Source organism: Musca autumnalis, unplaced genomic scaffold (genome assembly GCF_047663935.1).
Source record: "Musca autumnalis isolate F117 unplaced genomic scaffold, ASM4766393v1 scaffold_5, whole genome shotgun sequence".
Lineage (NCBI taxonomy): Eukaryota > Metazoa > Arthropoda > Insecta > Diptera > Muscidae > Musca > Musca autumnalis.
The window spans coordinates 87,874,821-87,895,128 of NW_027412088.1; the positions used below are offsets into that span (position 1 = coordinate 87,874,821).

Genomic DNA, 20,308 nt, shown 5'->3' on the forward strand with positions numbered 1-20,308 from the left:
TGAATAAACGGATCTACGTATACGCTCGTGCTTCTATGGAAATAAATAAAATTGCATTCTTTCCCGTTTTCGTGTGTTTTGTGCCATTTATTACTCAAATTATTTAATTTTCATCCAAAACGATGGGTCTTTTCCATTCGTTTATTTTTGACGTATTCGTTCGTCTGATTTTGTTACGAAAACCAAAAAAATTACGAAAATAAAAAGCTTTCATTTGTTTGTCACACGAATACAAACGTCAACCGCTATGAAAACCAAATTGTGTCTTCGTTCATGAAATCGACGAACGAATGGGCAAAAACTTTTTACAAAAACACGCTGTTAGACTATGTTATTTCCACAATAAAATGGTTTTTAATTTTCACAAACATAAATCAACAACAAATTAAAAACAGATGATTGATTGTTTTCAGGAAGAAGAAGAATTGCTAGCTGCTGCTAGAAGAAATTTGTCCAGCAAGAATTTGCAATCTCTCAGTGAAAGAACTGTCAAAATGTCTCTCTCGAATCGCTCTCTTTTGCTGGTTTTTTGTGTTAACAGACGACTTCCAGCAACAATTGGTACAAATTGTTACAAATTTTAGGGTAACCAGACAGACCTAATAACGAAGGAAGGTGTTTTCGTAAATCGTGACATACCTGTTTATTGAGATAATTAGCTACGATAAAATATGACTTTTAATTTATTTTAACCTTAGTAGCCGATTTATGTGAAAGGGATTTTAATAAAACACATCATTAAAGACGTCAACAAACATGAGGTTGAAGCATGACGTTTGATTTATTTTAACATTTGTAGCGGGTTTACTTAAAACGGTTTTGAATAAACAGCGTCATTTAGGATGTCAAGTGCATTGAAAAACGTCGAATAAATAACGAAGAATAAATAAATCGCGTCATTTAGGATGTCAAGTGCATTGAAAATATGTCAAATAAATGATGAAGAAACGTGTTTTCATTCATTCTACGTCAGATAAATCGAACTATACCTCTTTACCGGGGTAATTAGTTAAAGTAAAAACATGACGTTTAATTTATTTTAACTAAAGCTGAAAACACATCCAACGTTTGGGTAAAGTTTTGTGTCGTTTTCGCCGTTTTTACATTGTTCGGCATGATGCCGAAAAATTCAAATTCATTTGAAATATATGCCGGCAAACATATCAACGCTGGATTTTGGTGTCGGCGTTGCCCTGTTGTTGTTTTTTCTCAACGCCCAACACAAAACTTTACTCAAACGTTGGATGTGTTTTCAGCTTTATATAGCGGATTTACATAAATCGAATTTTAATAAATCTCATCATTTAAGATGGCAACTGCGTTGAAAATGTGTCAAATTAATTGCGAAGAAACGTGTTTTCGTATGTTTTAAGTCTTATAGTACGTTTATATATAACCGGATTTAACAAACTCACTGGGTTTTAAATGTCAATTCCATTGTTTATACGTCAAATAAATCCTCAAAAAGAAGGTTAACCCTACAAAAGGCTATAATATAAATATGGCCTTATAAATCGAGATAAACCTATTTATCGAGATAATTAGTTACGGTAAAAACATGACTTTTTAATATATTTTAACATTTGTAGGGATTTATATAAGACGAATTTTAATAAATCGCGTCATTTAGGATATCAAGTGCATTGAAATTATGTCGAATAAATAACGAAGGAAGGTGTTTTCGTAAATCGTGACATACCTGTTTATTGAGATAATTAGCTACGATAAAACATGTCTTTTAATTTATTTTAACATTAGTAGCCGATTTATGTGAAAGGGATTTTAATAAAACACATCATTAAAGACGTCAACTGCAATGAAAATCTATCAAATAAATTACCAAACCTCTGCTTACATACAAAAAACATGAGGTTGAAGCATGACGTTTGATTTATTTTAACATTTGTAGCGGGTTTACATAAAACGGTTTTGAATAAACAGCGTCATTTAGGATGTCAAGTGCATTGAAAATCTGTCGAATAAATAAATCGCGTCATTTAGGATGTCAAGTGCATTGAAAATATGTCAAATAAATGATGAAGAAACGTGTTTTCATTCATTCTACGTCAGATAAATCGAACTATACCTGTTTACCGGGGTAATTAGTTAAAGTAAAAACATGACGTTTAATTTATTTTAACTAAAGCTGAAAACACATCCAACGTTTGGGTAATGTTTTGTGTCGTTTTCGCCGTTTTTACATTGTTCGGCATGATGCCGAAAAATTCAAATTCATTTGAAATATATGCCGGCAAACATATCAACGCTGGACTTTGGTGTCGGCGTCGCCCTGTTGTTGCTTTTTCTCAACGCCCAACGCAAAACTTTACTCAAACGTTGGATGTGTTTTCAGCTTTATATAGCGGATTTACATAAATCGAATTTTAATAAATCTCGTCATTTAAGATGGCAACTGCGTTGAAAATATGTCAAATTAATTGCGAAGAAACGTGTTTTCGTATATTTTAAGTCTTATAAATCAAGATAAACCTATTTATCGAGATAATTAGTTACGGTAAAAACATGACTTTTTAATATATTTTAACATTTGTAGGGATTTAGATAAGACGAATTTTAATAAATCGCGTCATTTAGGATATCAAGTACATTGAAATTATGTCGAATAAATAACGAAGGAAGGTGTTTTCGTAAATCGTGACATACCTGTTTATTGAGATAATTAGCTACGATAAAACATGTCTTTTAATTTATTTTAACATTAGTAGCCGATTTATGTGAAAGGGATTTTTATAAAACACATCATTAAAGACGTCAACTGCAATGAAAATCTATCAAATAAATTACCAAACCTCTGCTTACATACAAAAAACATGACGTTTAATTTATTTTAACATTTGTAGCGGATTTACATCAAACGGATTTGAATAAAGCCCGTCATTTTGTGCATTGAAAATATGTCAAATAAATAATGAAGAAACGTGTTTTCATTCCTTCTACGTCAGATTAATCGATATATACCTGTTTACCGGGGTAATTAACTAAAGTAAAAAACATGACGAACGAATGGGCAAAAACTTTTTACAAAAACACGCTGTTAGACTATGTTATTTCCACAATAAAATGGTTTTTAATTTTCACAAACATAAATCAACAACAAATTAAAAACAGATGATTGATTGTTTTCAGGAAGAAGAAGAATTGCTAGCTGCTGCTAGAAGAAATTTGTCCAGCAAGAATTTGCAATCTCTCAGTGAAAGAACTGTCAAAATGTCTCTCTCGAATCGCTCTCTTTTGCTGGTTTTTTGTGTTAACAGACGACTTCCAGCAACAATTGGTACAAATTGTTACAAATTTTAGGGTAACCAGACAGACCTAATAACGAAGGAAGGTGTTTTCGTAAATCGTGACATACCTGTTTATTGAGATAATTAGCTACGATAAAATATGACTTTTAATTTATTTTAACCTTAGTAGCCGATTTATGTGAAAGGGATTTTAATAAAACACATCATTAAAGACGTCAACAAACATGAGGTTGAAGCATGACGTTTGATTTATTTTAACATTTGTAGCGGGTTTACTTAAAACGGTTTTGAATAAACAGCGTCATTTAGGATGTCAAGTGCATTGAAAAACGTCGAATAAATAACGAAGAATAAATAAATCGCGTCATTTAGGATGTCAAGTGCATTGAAAATATGTCAAATAAATGATGAAGAAACGTGTTTTCATTCATTCTACGTCAGATAAATCGAACTATACCTCTTTACCGGGGTAATTAGTTAAAGTAAAAACATGACGTTTAATTTATTTTAACTAAAGCTGAAAACACATCCAACGTTTGGGTAAAGTTTTGTGTCGTTTTCGCCGTTTTTACATTGTTCGGCATGATGCCGAAAAATTCAAATTCATTTGAAATATATGCCGGCAAACATATCAACGCTGGATTTTGGTGTCGGCGTTGCCCTGTTGTTGTTTTTTCTCAACGCCCAACACAAAACTTTACTCAAACGTTGGATGTGTTTTCAGCTTTATATAGCGGATTTACATAAATCGAATTTTAATAAATCTCATCATTTAAGATGGCAACTGCGTTGAAAATGTGTCAAATTAATTGCGAAGAAACGTGTTTTCGTATGTTTTAAGTCTTATAAATCGAGATAAACCTATTTATCGAGATAATTAGTTACGGTAAAAACATGACTTTTTAATATATTTTAACATTTGTAGGGATTTATATAAGACGAATTTTAATAAATCGCGTCATTTAGGATATCAAGTGCATTGAAATTATGTCGAATAAATAACGAAGGAAGGTGTTTTCGTAAATCGTGACATACCTGTTTATTGAGATAATTAGCTACGATAAAACATGTCTTTTAATTTATTTTAACATTAGTAGCCGATTTATGTGAAAGGGATTTTAATAAAACACATCATTAAAGACGTCAACTGCAATGAAAATCTATCAAATAAATTACCAAACCTCTGCTTACATACAAAAAACATGAGGTTGAAGCATGACGTTTGATTTATTTTAACATTTGTAGCGGGTTTACATAAAACGGTTTTGAATAAACAGCGTCATTTAGGATGTCAAGTGCATTGAAAATCTGTCGAATAAATAAATCGCGTCATTTAGGATGTCAAGTGCATTGAAAATATGTCAAATAAATGATGAAGAAACGTGTTTTCATTCATTCTACGTCAGATAAATCGAACTATACCTGTTTACCGGGGTAATTAGTTAAAGTAAAAACATGACGTTTAATTTATTTTAACTAAAGCTGAAAACACATCCAACGTTTGGGTAATGTTTTGTGTCGTTTTCGCCGTTTTTACATTGTTCGGCATGATGCCGAAAAATTCAAATTCATTTGAAATATATGCCGGCAAACATATCAACGCTGGACTTTGGTGTCGGCGTCGCCCTGTTGTTGCTTTTTCTCAACGCCCAACGCAAAACTTTACTCAAACGTTGGATGTGTTTTCAGCTTTATATAGCGGATTTACATAAATCGAATTTTAATAAATCTCGTCATTTAAGATGGCAACTGCGTTGAAAATATGTCAAATTAATTGCGAAGAAACGTGTTTTCGTATATTTTAAGTCTTATAAATCAAGATAAACCTATTTATCGAGATAATTAGTTACGGTAAAAACATGACTTTTTAATATATTTTAACATTTGTAGGGATTTAGATAAGACGAATTTTAATAAATCGCGTCATTTAGGATATCAAGTACATTGAAATTATGTCGAATAAATAACGAAGGAAGGTGTTTTCGTAAATCGTGACATACCTGTTTATTGAGATAATTAGCTACGATAAAACATGTCTTTTAATTTATTTTAACATTAGTAGCCGATTTATGTGAAAGGGATTTTTATAAAACACATCATTAAAGACGTCAACTGCAATGAAAATCTATCAAATAAATTACCAAACCTCTGCTTACATACAAAAAACATGACGTTTAATTTATTTTAACATTTGTAGCGGATTTACATCAAACGGATTTGAATAAAGCCCGTCATTTTGTGCATTGAAAATATGTCAAATAAATAATGAAGAAACGTGTTTTCATTCCTTCTACGTCAGATTAATCGATATATACCTGTTTACCGGGGTAATTAACTAAAGTAAAAAACATGACGTTTAATTTATTTTAAGTAATGTAGCGGATTTACATAAACCGGATTTGAATAAATCTCGTCATTTAAGATGGCAACTGCGTTGAAAATCTGTCAAATAAATTACGAATAAAGATAAACCTATTTATCGAGATAATTAGCTACGGTAAAAACATGAGTTTTATTTATTTTAACATTCGTAGCGGATTTAAATAAGACGGATTTTTAGCACGGTTACACTACAGCTTTTTGCCGGGTTAACCCACTTCATGAGGATTAATTGATAATTTGTAATAATTATTACGAAATGTTACTAAATGCTGTCTTTTTACACAAAAGTTCAGTAAAATAGAGCGAAGTGAGAGATTTTGACAGTTGTTTGCTGAGAAATTGCTAAAAGTTACTGAAAGAATTTTTCCCAGCAACATTTAGTAAGTTCGATCAGTTGATTTTCAATCATCTGCTAATGGTCAGCTGCGCAATGTTTATTTTTTTTTTGTGTAGAAAAATACAATAAATATTACGATTTAGCTATATTTATTGATAATTTTATTAATATTGTTAAGAATGTAACTGATAGATTTATGTTAAATTACCCAGCAAAAAAGTTTGGAAGTAGTGCAATGCAGAGTTATGATTTCGATGCAGTCCACACGGAGTTATGAAAAATGCACTCCTCTCGATAAATTTTAGAAGCACTCGCTTATTGATCCCTAGCCAAGCACGCCAATTTTTTGATCCCTACAGTCGCAGTCTTTTTTTCTGAACACAAGAAAGAGTGTGTAAAATTACAAGAATTTGTTAAAAAAATAAAGAAAAATAAACTAAAGATACGAACATTGCTGTAATTCACGAGACGCAAATTATTTTTGAAGTGGAGTTAGAGTTTTTTTTTTGGAAATCTGAACTGGAGTTGGAAGAAAAATGAAAAACTATTTGGATGATGAAGCAATATCAGTTGCGGTGTCACAAAAAGCAGAACAGAGGAAGTAAACTCAGTTATGGTCAAATTTAATGGAGAGTTTTTATAATTTGTATTGTATTAGTGTAATAAAGTTAATATTCTTGTTTACACGAATAAGCAATGTATTTTATTTATTTTGGGATATTTGCAATGGCTTGCATTTTATAGCATCTTTAGACTGCATTTAAATTCAATCCAAAATACTACATCAAAGGCTGTGATTTGGATCGAAAATTGAGTGCACCCTAGCTGTGTGCCGTGGAAGCAAAATGGAGTGCATCCTAGCTGCGCGCTTTCTTGTAAAATTCATAGGCGAATTCATAGGAAAAGATGTACTCCAGCGGCAATTGTTCTAGTGGTTTAGTTTTCGTAAATCGAGACATATCTGTTTATTGAGATAATTAGATTATGTTTACATTTACGAAATCCACTCGATTTCAACTGTCAATTCCTTTGCGTATACGTCAAATGAAAACTCATTTAAAATCAATTGGATTTCATTTGACGTTTAAGCAATGGAATTGACATTTGAAATCGAGTGGATTTCGTAAATGTAAACTTACTGTAAGCGTAGTATGAGACGGATTTTAATAAATCGTGTGATTTAGGATATAAAATGCACTGAAAATCAGTCAAATTAATGACGAAACGTGTTTTCGTACATTTACGTCAGATAAATAGAGCTATACATGTTTATTGAGATAATTATAGTACGTTTACACATCATTGGATTTAGTAAACTAGGGATGTCCACGCCTGCACGTTGTCGTAACAACAGAGAGTAACGAATTCAAATGAGAGCATGTCACCAATTGTTTAATAAAGGTACATTACTCCTCCATCAATTTTCTCTCATTTATTTTGGACACCGATGTAGTAAACCCACTGATTTTCAAATGCCTATTCCGTTGCATACACGTCAAATAAATCCTCATATCCCGGCAAAAAGCTGTAATATAAATATGCTATTACAGTACGTTTAGAATTATAAATCCACTCGATTTCTAAAGTCAATTCCATAGTATATACGTCAAATAAATCGAAGTTCTAAATGCACTGAATTTTATTTGACTTATATTCTATGGGATTGAAAGTTTAAATCATAGACAAGTTCATACTCTACGAAATCCACTTGATTTCATCTGTCAATTTCTTTGTGTATACGTCAAATGAAAACTCATCTGAAATCGATTGGATTTCATTTGACGTTTGAGCAATGGAATTGAGAGTTAAAATCGAGTGGATTTCGTAAATGTAAAAATAGTATAATTATGTCAATAAACAGGTATATCTCGATTTATTTTTATCTTTCGAAAACACGTTCTTTCGTTATTTGTTCGGCAGATTTTCAATGCACTTGACATCCTAAATGACGCGATTTATTAAATTTCGTCTTACATTACATTTACATTCGGCGGCGTTTCGTGATTTCGCGCGGAATCATGCAAAATTTATCATGATTTCGCATACAAAAATGATAGTATCTCATTTCGTGATTTCAGCGAAATCAACATCGAAATCACAGTACAAATGACATACAACCCTGTTTTTGCCTAAAAAAGTACCAAAAGTTGCAACACTTTTCACGCATTATGCTGAAAACACATACAACGTTTGGGTAAAGTTTTGTGTCGTTTTGGCCGTTTTTACACTGTTGGGCATGATGCCGAAAAAGTCAAATTCATTTGAAATATATGACGGCAAACACATCAACGCCGGACTTTGGTGTCGGCGTCGACCTGTTGTTGTTGTTTTTTTGTCAACGCCCAACGCAAAACTTTACTCAAACGTTGTATGTGTTTTCAGCTTTACAATAAACAAGGTAGATGGTCAATTGCTGCAACAAAAATCTTTAGTATCAAAATTTGTAAACAATGTGAAAAAAATATTAAATTACTTTGTTACAATGCTATTTTTCATTGTACTCAGGTATTTTTTTAATGGTAATGTTAGAAAAAGAGCGAATTATCAAAAATTGCTTCCCCATACAAATTTCTTAAAAAAATACGGGAATGGAAAAAATGACGGAAGTTGCAAAAAGTCCAGATTTGGGAGTACGAGAACGCATTTTTAATACTAAACGGGAAAACTACTGCAAGTAGTAATATTTTGCAGGTTCTGAAGACAATTTTTATCTATCAAAATTTATTATTACGATGTCTCAACGATAAAATCATTTTTTATTTTATCATTTGTTAGTACTATACACAATAAGATTTATACATAGATAATCTTACGATAATTTTCGAAATAATGTTGTAAAGTTCTATATTGTCGTATATTTTTGATGAGTTTACAAGAACTAGTTTTGAAAATTCATGTTCGATCAGCTGCGCATATACATCTACCTTGATTATTTTAATATGTTTGAAATCAACAAAAAAATAAGTGTAAACACCGGGGTGTATTTCAGGATTTCGTGAAATCCAGTGGATTTTGGGGCGCAAGTGTAAGCAAGTGTAATGTGCTTTTTACACTACCAGGAAAACAGGTTTTAAGGCTGTTTCGTCATTTATTTGCTAAAACAGGCAATATAAAATTTAGAGGAATTTATCTCTAAACAACGCACGAAAACACCATACTATTATAAGAAACCCTGTTTTTTGTCATAAACTACCGAAAAATGCAACTGTTTTATGTTGTCGTTTTATGGTGGGGCAGAACAAAAATAATCAAGCAACTAAAAAATGGAAATAAATTACTAAATAAACTTGCAACAATGATGTTTTTGTTTTAGAATTAAGCTGATAAGTCCCGGGCCACACTAAGAGAACTTTCCCCGAAATCTTGACATGAAAGTAAAGGAAAATGTCAAATAAAACTGTCTAATTTTTTCATACGAATATTGCAACAAACCAAAATTGCAAAACACATGAAACCGTGTACAATAGTTTCTTGAAATTATGCGTTTATGCAAATTTCCTATCTAAACTTCAGGAACAAACTTGGCATCACTTACACATTTTTCATGTGGACCGACTCATAACGGACAGTATTTGCCGAGGCCTTAAGACTTAAAATATACGAAAAAAGTTTCTTTTACCGTAGCTAATTATCTCAATAAACAGGTATATCTCGATTTACGAAAACACGTTTCTTCGTTATTTATTCTAAAGATTTTTAATGCACTTCACATCCTAAATGACGCTATTTATTAAAATTCGCCTTATCTAAATCCCTACAAATGTTAAAATATATATATTAACAGCCTGCTTCTGTATGTCGAAAGAAGAATGTGTGCGAAAGAAACACGTCCAAACTCTTGTGTGTTTTTCAAATTTGTTTTTTGTTTTGAAGCAAAGGTAAAGGTAAAATTATTTCGAAAACTAAAGTTCGGGCGTGTTTCATTCGCACATATTCTTCTTTCGACATACAGAAACTGGCTGTAAAAGTCATGTTTTCACCGTAGCTAATTATCTCGATAAATAGGTTTATCTTGATTTATAAGACTTAAAATATTCGAAAACACTTTTCTTCGCAATTTATTTGACAGATTTTCAACGCAGTTGCCATCTTAAATGACGAGATTTATTAAAATCCGCTACATAAGTTAAAATAATTTAAACGTCATGTTTTTACTTTATCTAATTACCACCGTTAAACAGGTATAGCTCGATTTATCTGAGTAGAATGAATGAAAACACCTTTCTTCATCATACATTTGAAATATATTTTCAATGCACTTTATGTAAATCCGCTACATAAGTTAAAATAATTTAAACGTTATGTTTTTACTTTATCTAATTACCCTCGTTAATCAGGTATAGCTCGATTTATATGAGTAGAATGAATGAAAACACGTTTCTTCATCATATATTTGAAATATATTTTCAATGCACTTGACATCCTAAATGACGCTATATATTTATATCCGTTTAATGTAAATCCGCTAAAAATGTTAAAATAAATTAACCCTCATGTTTTTTGTATGTAATACCCCTGTTACACTTAACCGGATTAACATAGTGGGGTTGGGTCTCTAATGTCAATTCCATAGCGCAAACGTCAAATAAATCGTCATCAAGTGGGTTAATCGGCAAAAACTCTAGTGTAACCGCGCTATAAGCCGGGGTTTGGTAATTTACTTGACAGATTTTCAATGCACTTGACATCCTAAATGACGCGATTTATTCAAATCCGTTTTATGTAAACCCGCTACAAATGTTAAAATAAATTTACCGTCATGTTTCAACTGCAGGTAATTATCCCGATAGACAGGTATATCTCGATTTATCTGACGTAAAATGTATGTAAACAGAAATTTGGTCATTTATTTAACAGATTTTCAATGCAGTTGACTTTTTAATGATGTGTTTTATAAAAATCCGTTACACATAAATCCGCTACGAATGATAAAATATATTAAAAGTTATGTTTTTATCGTAGATAATTATAATAGATTGTTTATATTATAGGCTTTTGCAGGGTTAACCTTCTTTATAAAGATTTAGTTGAAGTGTACGTAATGGAATTGACATTTAAAACCCAGTGGGTTTGTTAAATCCGCTTTTATATAAACGTACTATAATAGCACGGTTACACTACAGCTTTTTGCCGGTTTAACCCACTTCATGAGGATTTATTGCTTAATCTGGTCAAATCTGACCAGATTTGCCATACAAAAATTAAATCCTCTCACGACTGGGTTTATTTTAAATCCGGCACAAATCAACCAAAAATACAGTGTTGTATTCGGTATTTGTGCAAAAAATTCCAACTCTACTCAAAAAGTACCAAAAGTTGCAACTGTTTTTGCAGCAGAGTTTGTCGTGTTTTACACTTTTACGATTGGTCGCATGAGATTTTATGAAAATAATAAATCTAAAGTTATTTGAAAATCATAAAATTATTTTTTTTTTTTACATTAGACACTTTTTTAACAAAAAGTACGCTTGATAACATGATACATGTGTGTAAAGTATACCAATATGAGCAAAGAGGGGACGATATCTCATACGAGAAATTGTAAAAGTGTAAAACACGACTTTATTAGTTATTTTGTATGTATACGTAAACAAACATCAGCTGGCAGTTTATATCCTCGAAAAGCTAAGTGTAACCAGCAAAGATTAACCCACTGGATCTATTAAACCCAGTGGGTTAACCTTCAATAGTGTAACCGGGGTATAACCCAGATAAAGCCACTGGTCGTTTAAACGCCACAAAAAATGGTTGCAAAAATTGACGTAAAACTCTGGCTTTTTCGAATATTTTTGTGGGGTTTTTTGCATTTTGTTATAGTATTGTCTGTTATCTGTCATTTCACGCTTATAACGCTTCAGTTGACCTACGTATTTCCACGCAATTGGCCCAAAACCCAAGCTATTCAAAAAAATCGACTTTTTTGTAATTTTCGACTTTTGATGAAAAATTTAAATATGCGATAAAAAATTAATCATAAATGTTGGAATCATACAAAGTCAGGGATTTGTTAGGAATATAGTAAGAGTATTTTCTCAATCAAAAACCAAGGGATTGCCATGTAAGGATACCCCAATATTGCCCTCCAAAGTGTTTGTCACTTTTAAAAGAAGGCCCGATTGCAGGAAAACTATACGTTTTAGAGAAAAAAGTTATTTTTTAAAAAATGCTTAGAAAGTCTCAAAAATATAATTTTCATAAACAATTTTAAGTTTTCTGGCAAAAAAATTTCTCGGCGCTAAGTGGGATACGAAGACACGTTTCTTCGCAATTTAAGCTGAAAACACATACAACGTTTGGGTAAAGTTTTGTGTCGTTTTGGCCGTTTTTACACTGTTGGGCATGAGCCCGAAAAATTCAAATTCATTTGAAATATATGCCGGCAAAAACATGAACGCCGGACTTTGATGTCGGCCTCGCCCTGTTGTTGTTTTTTGTCAACGCCCAACGCGAAACTTTACTCAAACGTTGTATGTGCTTTCAGCTTTATTTGGCAGATTTTCTACGCAGGTGCAGTCTTAAATGACGAGATTTATTAAAATCCGGTTTATGTAAATCCGGTACATAAGTTAAAATAAATTAAACGTCGTGTTTTTACTTTAGCTAATTACCCCGGTAAACAGGTATAACTCGATTTATCTGACTAGAATGAATGAAAACACGTTTCTTCGTCATTTATTTGACATATTTTCAACACACTTGACATCTTAAATGACGCGGTTTATTCAAATCCGTTTGAAGTAAATCCGCTACAAATGTTAAAATAAATTAAACGTCATGTTTTTTGTATGTAATCAGGGGTTTGATAATTTATTTGACAGATTTTCAATGCAGTTGGCGTCTTTAATGATGTGTTTTATTAAAATCCCTTTCACTTAAATCCGCTACGAACGTTAACATAAATTGAAAGACATGTTTTTATCGTAGCTAATTATCTCAGGTCTCGTATGTCTCGATTTACGAAAACACGTTTCTTCGTTATTTATTCGACAGATTTTCAATGCACTTGACATCCTAAATGACGCGATTTATTCAAAACCGTTTTATGTAAACCCGCTACAAATGTTAAAATAAATCAAACGTCATGTTTCAACTGCAGGTAAACAGGTATATCTCGATTTATCTGATGTAAAATTTATGTAAACAGGAATTTGGTCATTTATTTGACAGATTTTCAATGCAGTTGACGCCTTTAATGATGTGTTTTATTAAAATCCGTTTTACATAAATCCGCTAAGAATGTTAACATATATTAAAAGTCATGTTTTTATCGTAGCTAATAATATCGGTAAATAGGTATATCTTGATTTATAATATGTTGTTTATATTATAGCTTTTTGCAGGGTTAACTTTCTTTATGAGGATTTACTTGACGTGTATGTAATGGAATTGATATTTAAAACCCAGTGGGTTTGTTAAATCCGGTTATAAATAAACGTACTATAAGACTTAAAATATACGAAAACACATTTCTTCGCAATTTATTTGACAGACTTTCTACACAGGTGCAGTCTTAAATGACGAGATTTATTAAAATCCGGTTTATGAAAATCCGCTATATAAATCAAAATAAATTAAATGTCATGTTTTCTCGATAAATAGTTATATATTTATATGACCTAAAATGTTCGAAAATACTTTTCTTCGTAATTTATTTGACAGATTTTCAACGCAGTTGCCATCTTAAATCACGAGAATTATCAAATCCGGTTTGTAGCACGGCTACACTACAGCTTTTTGCCGGGTTAACCCACTTCTTGGTGATTTACAGCCAGTTTCTGTATGTCGAAAGAAGAATCTGTGCGAATGAAACACGCCCGAACTTTAGTTTTCGAAATGATTTTACCTTTGCTTTTGCTTCACAACAAAAAACAAATTTGAAAACGCACACATTCTTCTTTCGACATACAGAAACAGGCAGTTAGTTGCTTAATCTGGTAAAATCTGACCAGATTTGCCATACAAACATTAAATACCTTTCACGGCTGGGATTATTTTAAATCCGGCACAAATCCACCAGAAATGCAGTGTTGTATTCGATGTATGTGCAAAAAATGCAACTATGCACAAAAGTACGAAAAGTTGCAACTGTTTTTACAACAGGGTTTGTCGTTTTTACACATTTACGATTGGTCTTATGAGATAGTATGGCCTTTATAAATCTAAAGTTATTTGAAAATCATAAAATTATTTATTTTTTTACATTAGACACTTTTTTAACAAAATGTACCCTTGATACCATGATACATAAATGTATCCCTGCGAGTAAAATATACGAATACGAGCAAAGAGGGGAGAGAAATCGTAGAAGTGTAAAACACGACTTTATTACATTTGCGGTAAATGTTTTCTTTGCTCATTATTTATGCATTTTGTCCCATATTTTTTGTTTTCCAATCAATCACAATACATTTTAAATACTTGTTGTAATGCATCAATAGTTACCATTTTAATTTTTGGGAAGTATTTTTTTGATACTTATGTGTTACTTCGTATGTATACGTAAACCAACATCAGCCGACAGTTTATTAAACCCAGTGGGTTAACCTTCAATAGTGTAAGCGCGGTATTATTTCTGCTACAAAAGGTAAAATAAATTAAACGTCAAATTTTTTACTTTAGCTAATTATCCCAGTAAACAGGCATATCTCGATTTATCTGACGTTAAATAAATGAGAACACGTTTCTTTGTCATTTGACTGATTTTCAATGCAGTTGACATCATACGTTTCATGTAAATCCGCTACAAAGGTTAAAATAAACGCCACGTTTTTACTATATCATATTATAGTACGTTTATATATAACCGGACTTAATAAACCCATGGGGTTTAAAATGTCAATTCCATTGCGTGTACGTCAAATGAAATCCAATGGATTTCAGATCAGTTTTCATTTGGTTTATACGCAAAAGAATTGTTGAAATCCACTCAATTTCGTAAATGTAAACGGACTATGCAATGAATTTGAGAGATTGGGTGAAATGAGGTGGTCGACGGAATTCTTCACCTTAATAGCCCATTTAGACTATGCTGGATTTAGCAAATCCAGTCGATATAAATTGCCATTTTCATACAATATATGTCAAATAAATCGAGATAATGCACTTAAACATGTTATAAGTGTATAGTCTAACAGGCGTTTAAACCTCTTTGTCGTCTTCCATTCTCGAATTCAAGTGGATTTCGTAAATTTAATTCGAGAATGGAAGACGACAAATGTTGTCTTCAGTAGAATAGAAGATGACACATGATGTCTTCTATAGAATAGAAGACGACACATGTAGTCTTCTATAGAAAAGATGACACATGTTTTCTTCTATAAAATAGAAGACAACACGTGCTGTCTTCTATAGACTAGAAGACTCATTAAAAAAATGGAACGAAAAATTCTTTAAAAGTTTAAGTTTTTCTTAATTAATCCTGCCAACAACGAAAACGTCTCCTTTTTTAAAGAGTCCATAAGCGAAAGTCTTAAAATCCCGGCCGAAGGCCGTCCACCCCAAAAACTCATCCACCCTCATCACAAATTTTCAAATTATACCAATAATGCCTTGGTTGGCATACTAAGCCAATAAATAACCACGTGCTGCACAAAAAATTTTCAAGGGTTCTGATGCACAATTCTATCGTGTTGGGGTCCATGGACAACGAAAATACCTTTGGTTTTTTGGGTCAATTTTCTTTTTCTTTTATAACGGTAAATGTAGTAAACAATTTGGTTTTGAAATTTTCAAATTTAAACGGGCGTAACTTCTATTTTTCACAATGGGTTTATTATGAAGGTATGAATAATATTTTTCGAACAAGCCATTAAGTTTTGAAATCGGATAATAAATTGCAAAGTTATAGTGGTTGAAGTGCGAAAAAACGCATCAAAAAACGGGAAAATGCTTTTCCGCTTGGTCTAGTTTGCTTAGAAGATTCTCGACGTTGTTACGGTTTATAGATACCAAAAGGAAATTAAGTTAGCTTCCAAAAACGGGAAAAACTAATGAAATCGGTTGAAAAATAAATAAGTTATGCAATTTGTTGTGTTTTTACTTTTTGTTTTTTTATGCAAGTCCGTCCGTCTGTTGTAATCACTCTAGCATCAACCAAAATTGAGATAGGACGCTGAAATTTTGGAAAAATGGGTCTTTAGTTTCGGTGCACGTCTAGTTCAAAGATGGACTATATAGGTCCACGTTTTGGAATAGCTCTCATATAACCGTACATCCCGATTTCATGCATTTTGAAGATTTTTACCATATTTTCGGACCGAATTAGCTATAGTTTGACATTTAAGGTTCAAATTGACCAAGAAGTTTCTACACCAAAAATTATTGACCTATGTAGGTCCTCGTTTTTATATAGCCCCCATAAATTGATGCCTCCCGATTTCTGGTATTTTAACGTTTTAGGCTACGTTTTTAGACGAATCATCTTTAATGTAGCACATAGGGTTCTCCATGATCCATAATTCTTTATATGCTTATAATTTGTTTTCGGTCTGAAAATGTAGCTAAAATCGTCAAAAAACCTGAAATCGGGCGGTACCTTCATATGGGGGCTATACCAAAACGAGGACTGATCAATCTTCTAGCTTGACCTGCCCCGAAACAAAATTCTCATCGTTGCCAACATTCAGCGTCCTATCTCAATTTTTGTGGATGCTAGAGTGATTACCACAGACTGACGGAGGGACGGCCTTGCATAAAAACCAAAAAGGAACAACACCAAAAAATTACATAACTTATTTATTTTTCAACCGATTTCATTAGTTTTTCACATTTTTGAAAGCTAACTTAATTTCCTTTTTGGTAAAAATAAATTATTATACTGTTTGGTATCTTCTGTGCCGACAAAAGCACGCAGAAATGTATTTTCCCGTTTTTTGATGCGTTTTTTCGCACTTCAACAACTATAACTTAGCCATTTATTAACCAATTTTAAAAATTAATGGCTTTTTTGAAAGATATTACTCGCCCCTTTAAAATAAATTCAAATCCGTTGTGACAAATAGAAGTTATGATCGTTTAAAATTGAAAAATGTTAGAAATCCAGTTTTTCACTACAATTTCCGTTATAAAACACAAAAACGAAGCGACCTAAAGAAATCAAAGGTATTTTTGTTGTCCATGGACCCCAATACGATAGAAATTTTACATCTGAACGCTTGAATATGTTTTTAGTTAAATTTTGTTGCACAAGACTTGACAGGATATTTATAAGACACGGCAACCCTGTCAGAAATAAAAATTTTATTTTTAATCAAAATTCGAATTTTTAGGCTGTGTATATCAAAATATGAATAAAAAATTGATTTAGACAATCGAAATGTTCATATTTAACATGTTGGCTCATATTGTAAATTTAAAGTTTCCAATATTCTCAAGTCTTTAAAATTATCACTGGACATATACAATTTCGAAAACCGTCGTCATAAAACGAAAATGTCGTCAAAATTCTCACTGTATCGAAATTTCGTCTTTAATATTGCCGGTGGACATATATATATATATATATATATATATATATATATATATATATATTTGCGTCTTAAGTCAACATGAGCAATCTTCCGTTATAGAGTTTATGTCTTAAGTCTTTCTCTCATATTAATACATAGTTTGTGTCTTGAGTCTTTCATAATTGATAAAAGAAATACGTATTATTAATACTCACCACTAATTGAGGCGGCCGTTGACAATCTATAGCTGCCATTACTATCAACTACAACAAAAAGAAAATATAAATTTACACTTCTCCTTTACTTTCTTCGTAAGACACTTGTAAATATCACAACTTACTTTATGGCAACAACTGATCAAAACCATCAAGGATATAACTCTATTTTGATAGGACAACATTTTATATAAACGATGTTTCATTTAACACAAAATTTTCAAACAAGTTTTAAATTATAATTGACAGTTAAACACACAAGTTTCCAACTCAAACTATCTAAGCGTGTGGTGTGGTATGACCCTTTCAATAGATTCCCAAACGTGTAATAATGTGATAACGTTAGTAGTTTTTTGAATTTATACACAGACGGTGAAATGAAAAGCTATGTGATTGACAGTTGACATCTAAATATATTTTCAAACAAGTGTCACAGTCATTTGCACACACTCGCACACACAGCAACTCATTTGTGGAAAATATTTATACATAGCGGGAAACTCGTCAATAGTAGTAGTTTAGTATTGTATTTGTTTAGCGAAATATTTTCAAAATATTTACTTATAGAACAACAACTAAACATAAATATATAAATTGGGGATAAACTCATCAGAGTGAAAACATCAGTGACCAGCATTTAATTGCTTTAGCTTTGACCATTGCGCCAGAAAAATGACGCATCGTCGCCTTGCAACATTGCCCACCAATGAACCAACCAGACAGTCAGCCAACCAGTCAGCCATGATCATAATTATGACCGTGTTAACGATTTAATCAAACACACAAATTTCACCAACTGACAAGTGCAGAGCTTAGTTAGTTTCCTGTTTGTATTGGCTTTTCCCAAAGCACCATCACCAGTAGAGGGAGTTAATTGCGGAAAATTTAAAAATAATAAATTTATATTATAAATGGATTAGTTTGGAGTGTCATCTGCAACATTTGTCTAAAATGAAAAATCATTATTTTTAATAGATCTTTTACGCAGTTTGATTAGATCCAATATAAATAGATCGCAGACCCATCGATTCATAGATGAAGAGAGCGGGGGTATGGTGAAGCTCACACCGAAGAGTAACAGTGGGAAAAATCCTACAACCGTATGCTACCAAAGAGGACTCTGTATACAGCCTTGTGAATAACCGAAAACTGCAAAGTTCCACAAAAGAGTTTTCTGTCAAACGATGGCTGATCGATTACCTTCTGGCCCAGGCAATATTGCGTGTTTCCGGGCGAAAGTTGACATACTTTTAATAAGTTTGACAATTTTTAGCCTAAACGTACTCAGGACAGTTTGACATACGACCATGTTCATCGAATTAAATATTTGCATGTCGATAAAGGACCATCCAATAGACTATGAAAATTTGGTTTAATGAAAAATCGGGCGTTGTGCCAGTGAAAAATTAAGCTGTGCGTGTACAGATAATGCAAGATCGTCATGTTATATACCGTGAGATCCTTGAGCATTTCTTCCACCAACTAACATTCGATATTGCCGCAAAAACGGGGGTTTCCCGTTAGATCCAGCACAATTTGACAATCGCTCAAAAAAAGGCTCTTGTTTATTGGTGCAAAGAAATTGTGAATAAACTGACCATGTGGTAAATATACGGCTTTAGCCACGTAGGACGGTTAATTCTGAGTGGTATACTATAATTTGTTTGCCTGAAGTCTCATGAAAAATTCGAAAACGAACAAGAGAAGGCGAATCGTTCTGCATCACACATCGATTCAAACCAGCGCATTTTTGACCGGACAAAACATGGAATTGATGGATCATCCGCCGTTCCATGTCATCCCTGACTTGACATCCAATGACTTAATTTGATTCCCGCACGTCAAGAAAAAGGCGTAGTCAACGGTTTACGCCCCCAGAAGATGCTGTTGAAGCATTCAAAAACCATGTATTTGAGATATCTCAATCGGAGTAGAAAAAGTGCTTCAACAATTGATTTTAGTGCATGAAAAAGTGTATAAATCATGCTGGGGACTACTTAAGAAAACAAGGAAACATCTTTAGAATATTTTTGGGAAGGGCGACCGAAAGTGTGACATTACCCTACCTTGCCCGGGCGCGGAATCATCTGCAAATGTTGCAGTAAGGACGGGGAAGGGGAAACAATGTATCGAATATACTAGGATATACATATAAATTAGGCCGTGGCGATTTGTATGGAAGGAAAAAACTTTAATGAGCCCTTCGCGTTTCTGATTCCTGGGATTGAACTGAGGAAAAAAACACTAGAGCATAGATCTACGGTGAAAATCGAGCCTCCCGATTTTGAGTTTAAGTTTTTTATCCACTTTTTTAGACATTTTGGCATATAGCAGCCAAACCATTGAGATTTTCGATCCAACACAAGCTCAAAACTCTCTATTTCTCTCTAATACCTCGCAAAACCATTGGTATGCTCCTTCAGGCAGTTTTGGCCTTGAGAAGGTGCAAATTTTTCGAAAAATGTCGAAAAATGGCACTGTGCTACAAAAGCTGACCAGTCGTGTTGGGTTACATGGACAACGACAATGCCTTTAGTTAATTTGGGTCAATTAGTTTTATTTTTTATTACGGTAAAAGTAGTGAAAATCTGGGTTTCTTACATTTTCAAATTTAAACGGGCATATCTTCTTTTTTTCAACGGATTTCTATTGATCTTTCTT

General features: G+C 32.6%; 1 protein-coding gene across 1 annotated transcript in view; it reads right to left on the reverse strand.

The window, feature by feature from the left end:
* Positions 1 to 17,972, reverse strand: part of LOC141406639 (uncharacterized) — a 29,194-nt gene extending 11,222 nt beyond the window's left edge. Inside the window, exons 1-2 of the mRNA XM_073992476.1 lie at positions 17,773 to 17,972; positions 17,648 to 17,695 (exon numbers count right to left, since the gene is read on the reverse strand). Of these exons, the coding sequence (XP_073848577.1) occupies positions 17,648 to 17,695; positions 17,773 to 17,853 (129 nt within the window). The 5' untranslated portion in view covers positions 17,854 to 17,972. The remainder of the gene's footprint in view (positions 1 to 17,647; positions 17,696 to 17,772) is intronic.
* Between the last annotated feature and the right edge of the window lie 2,336 nt (positions 17,973 to 20,308).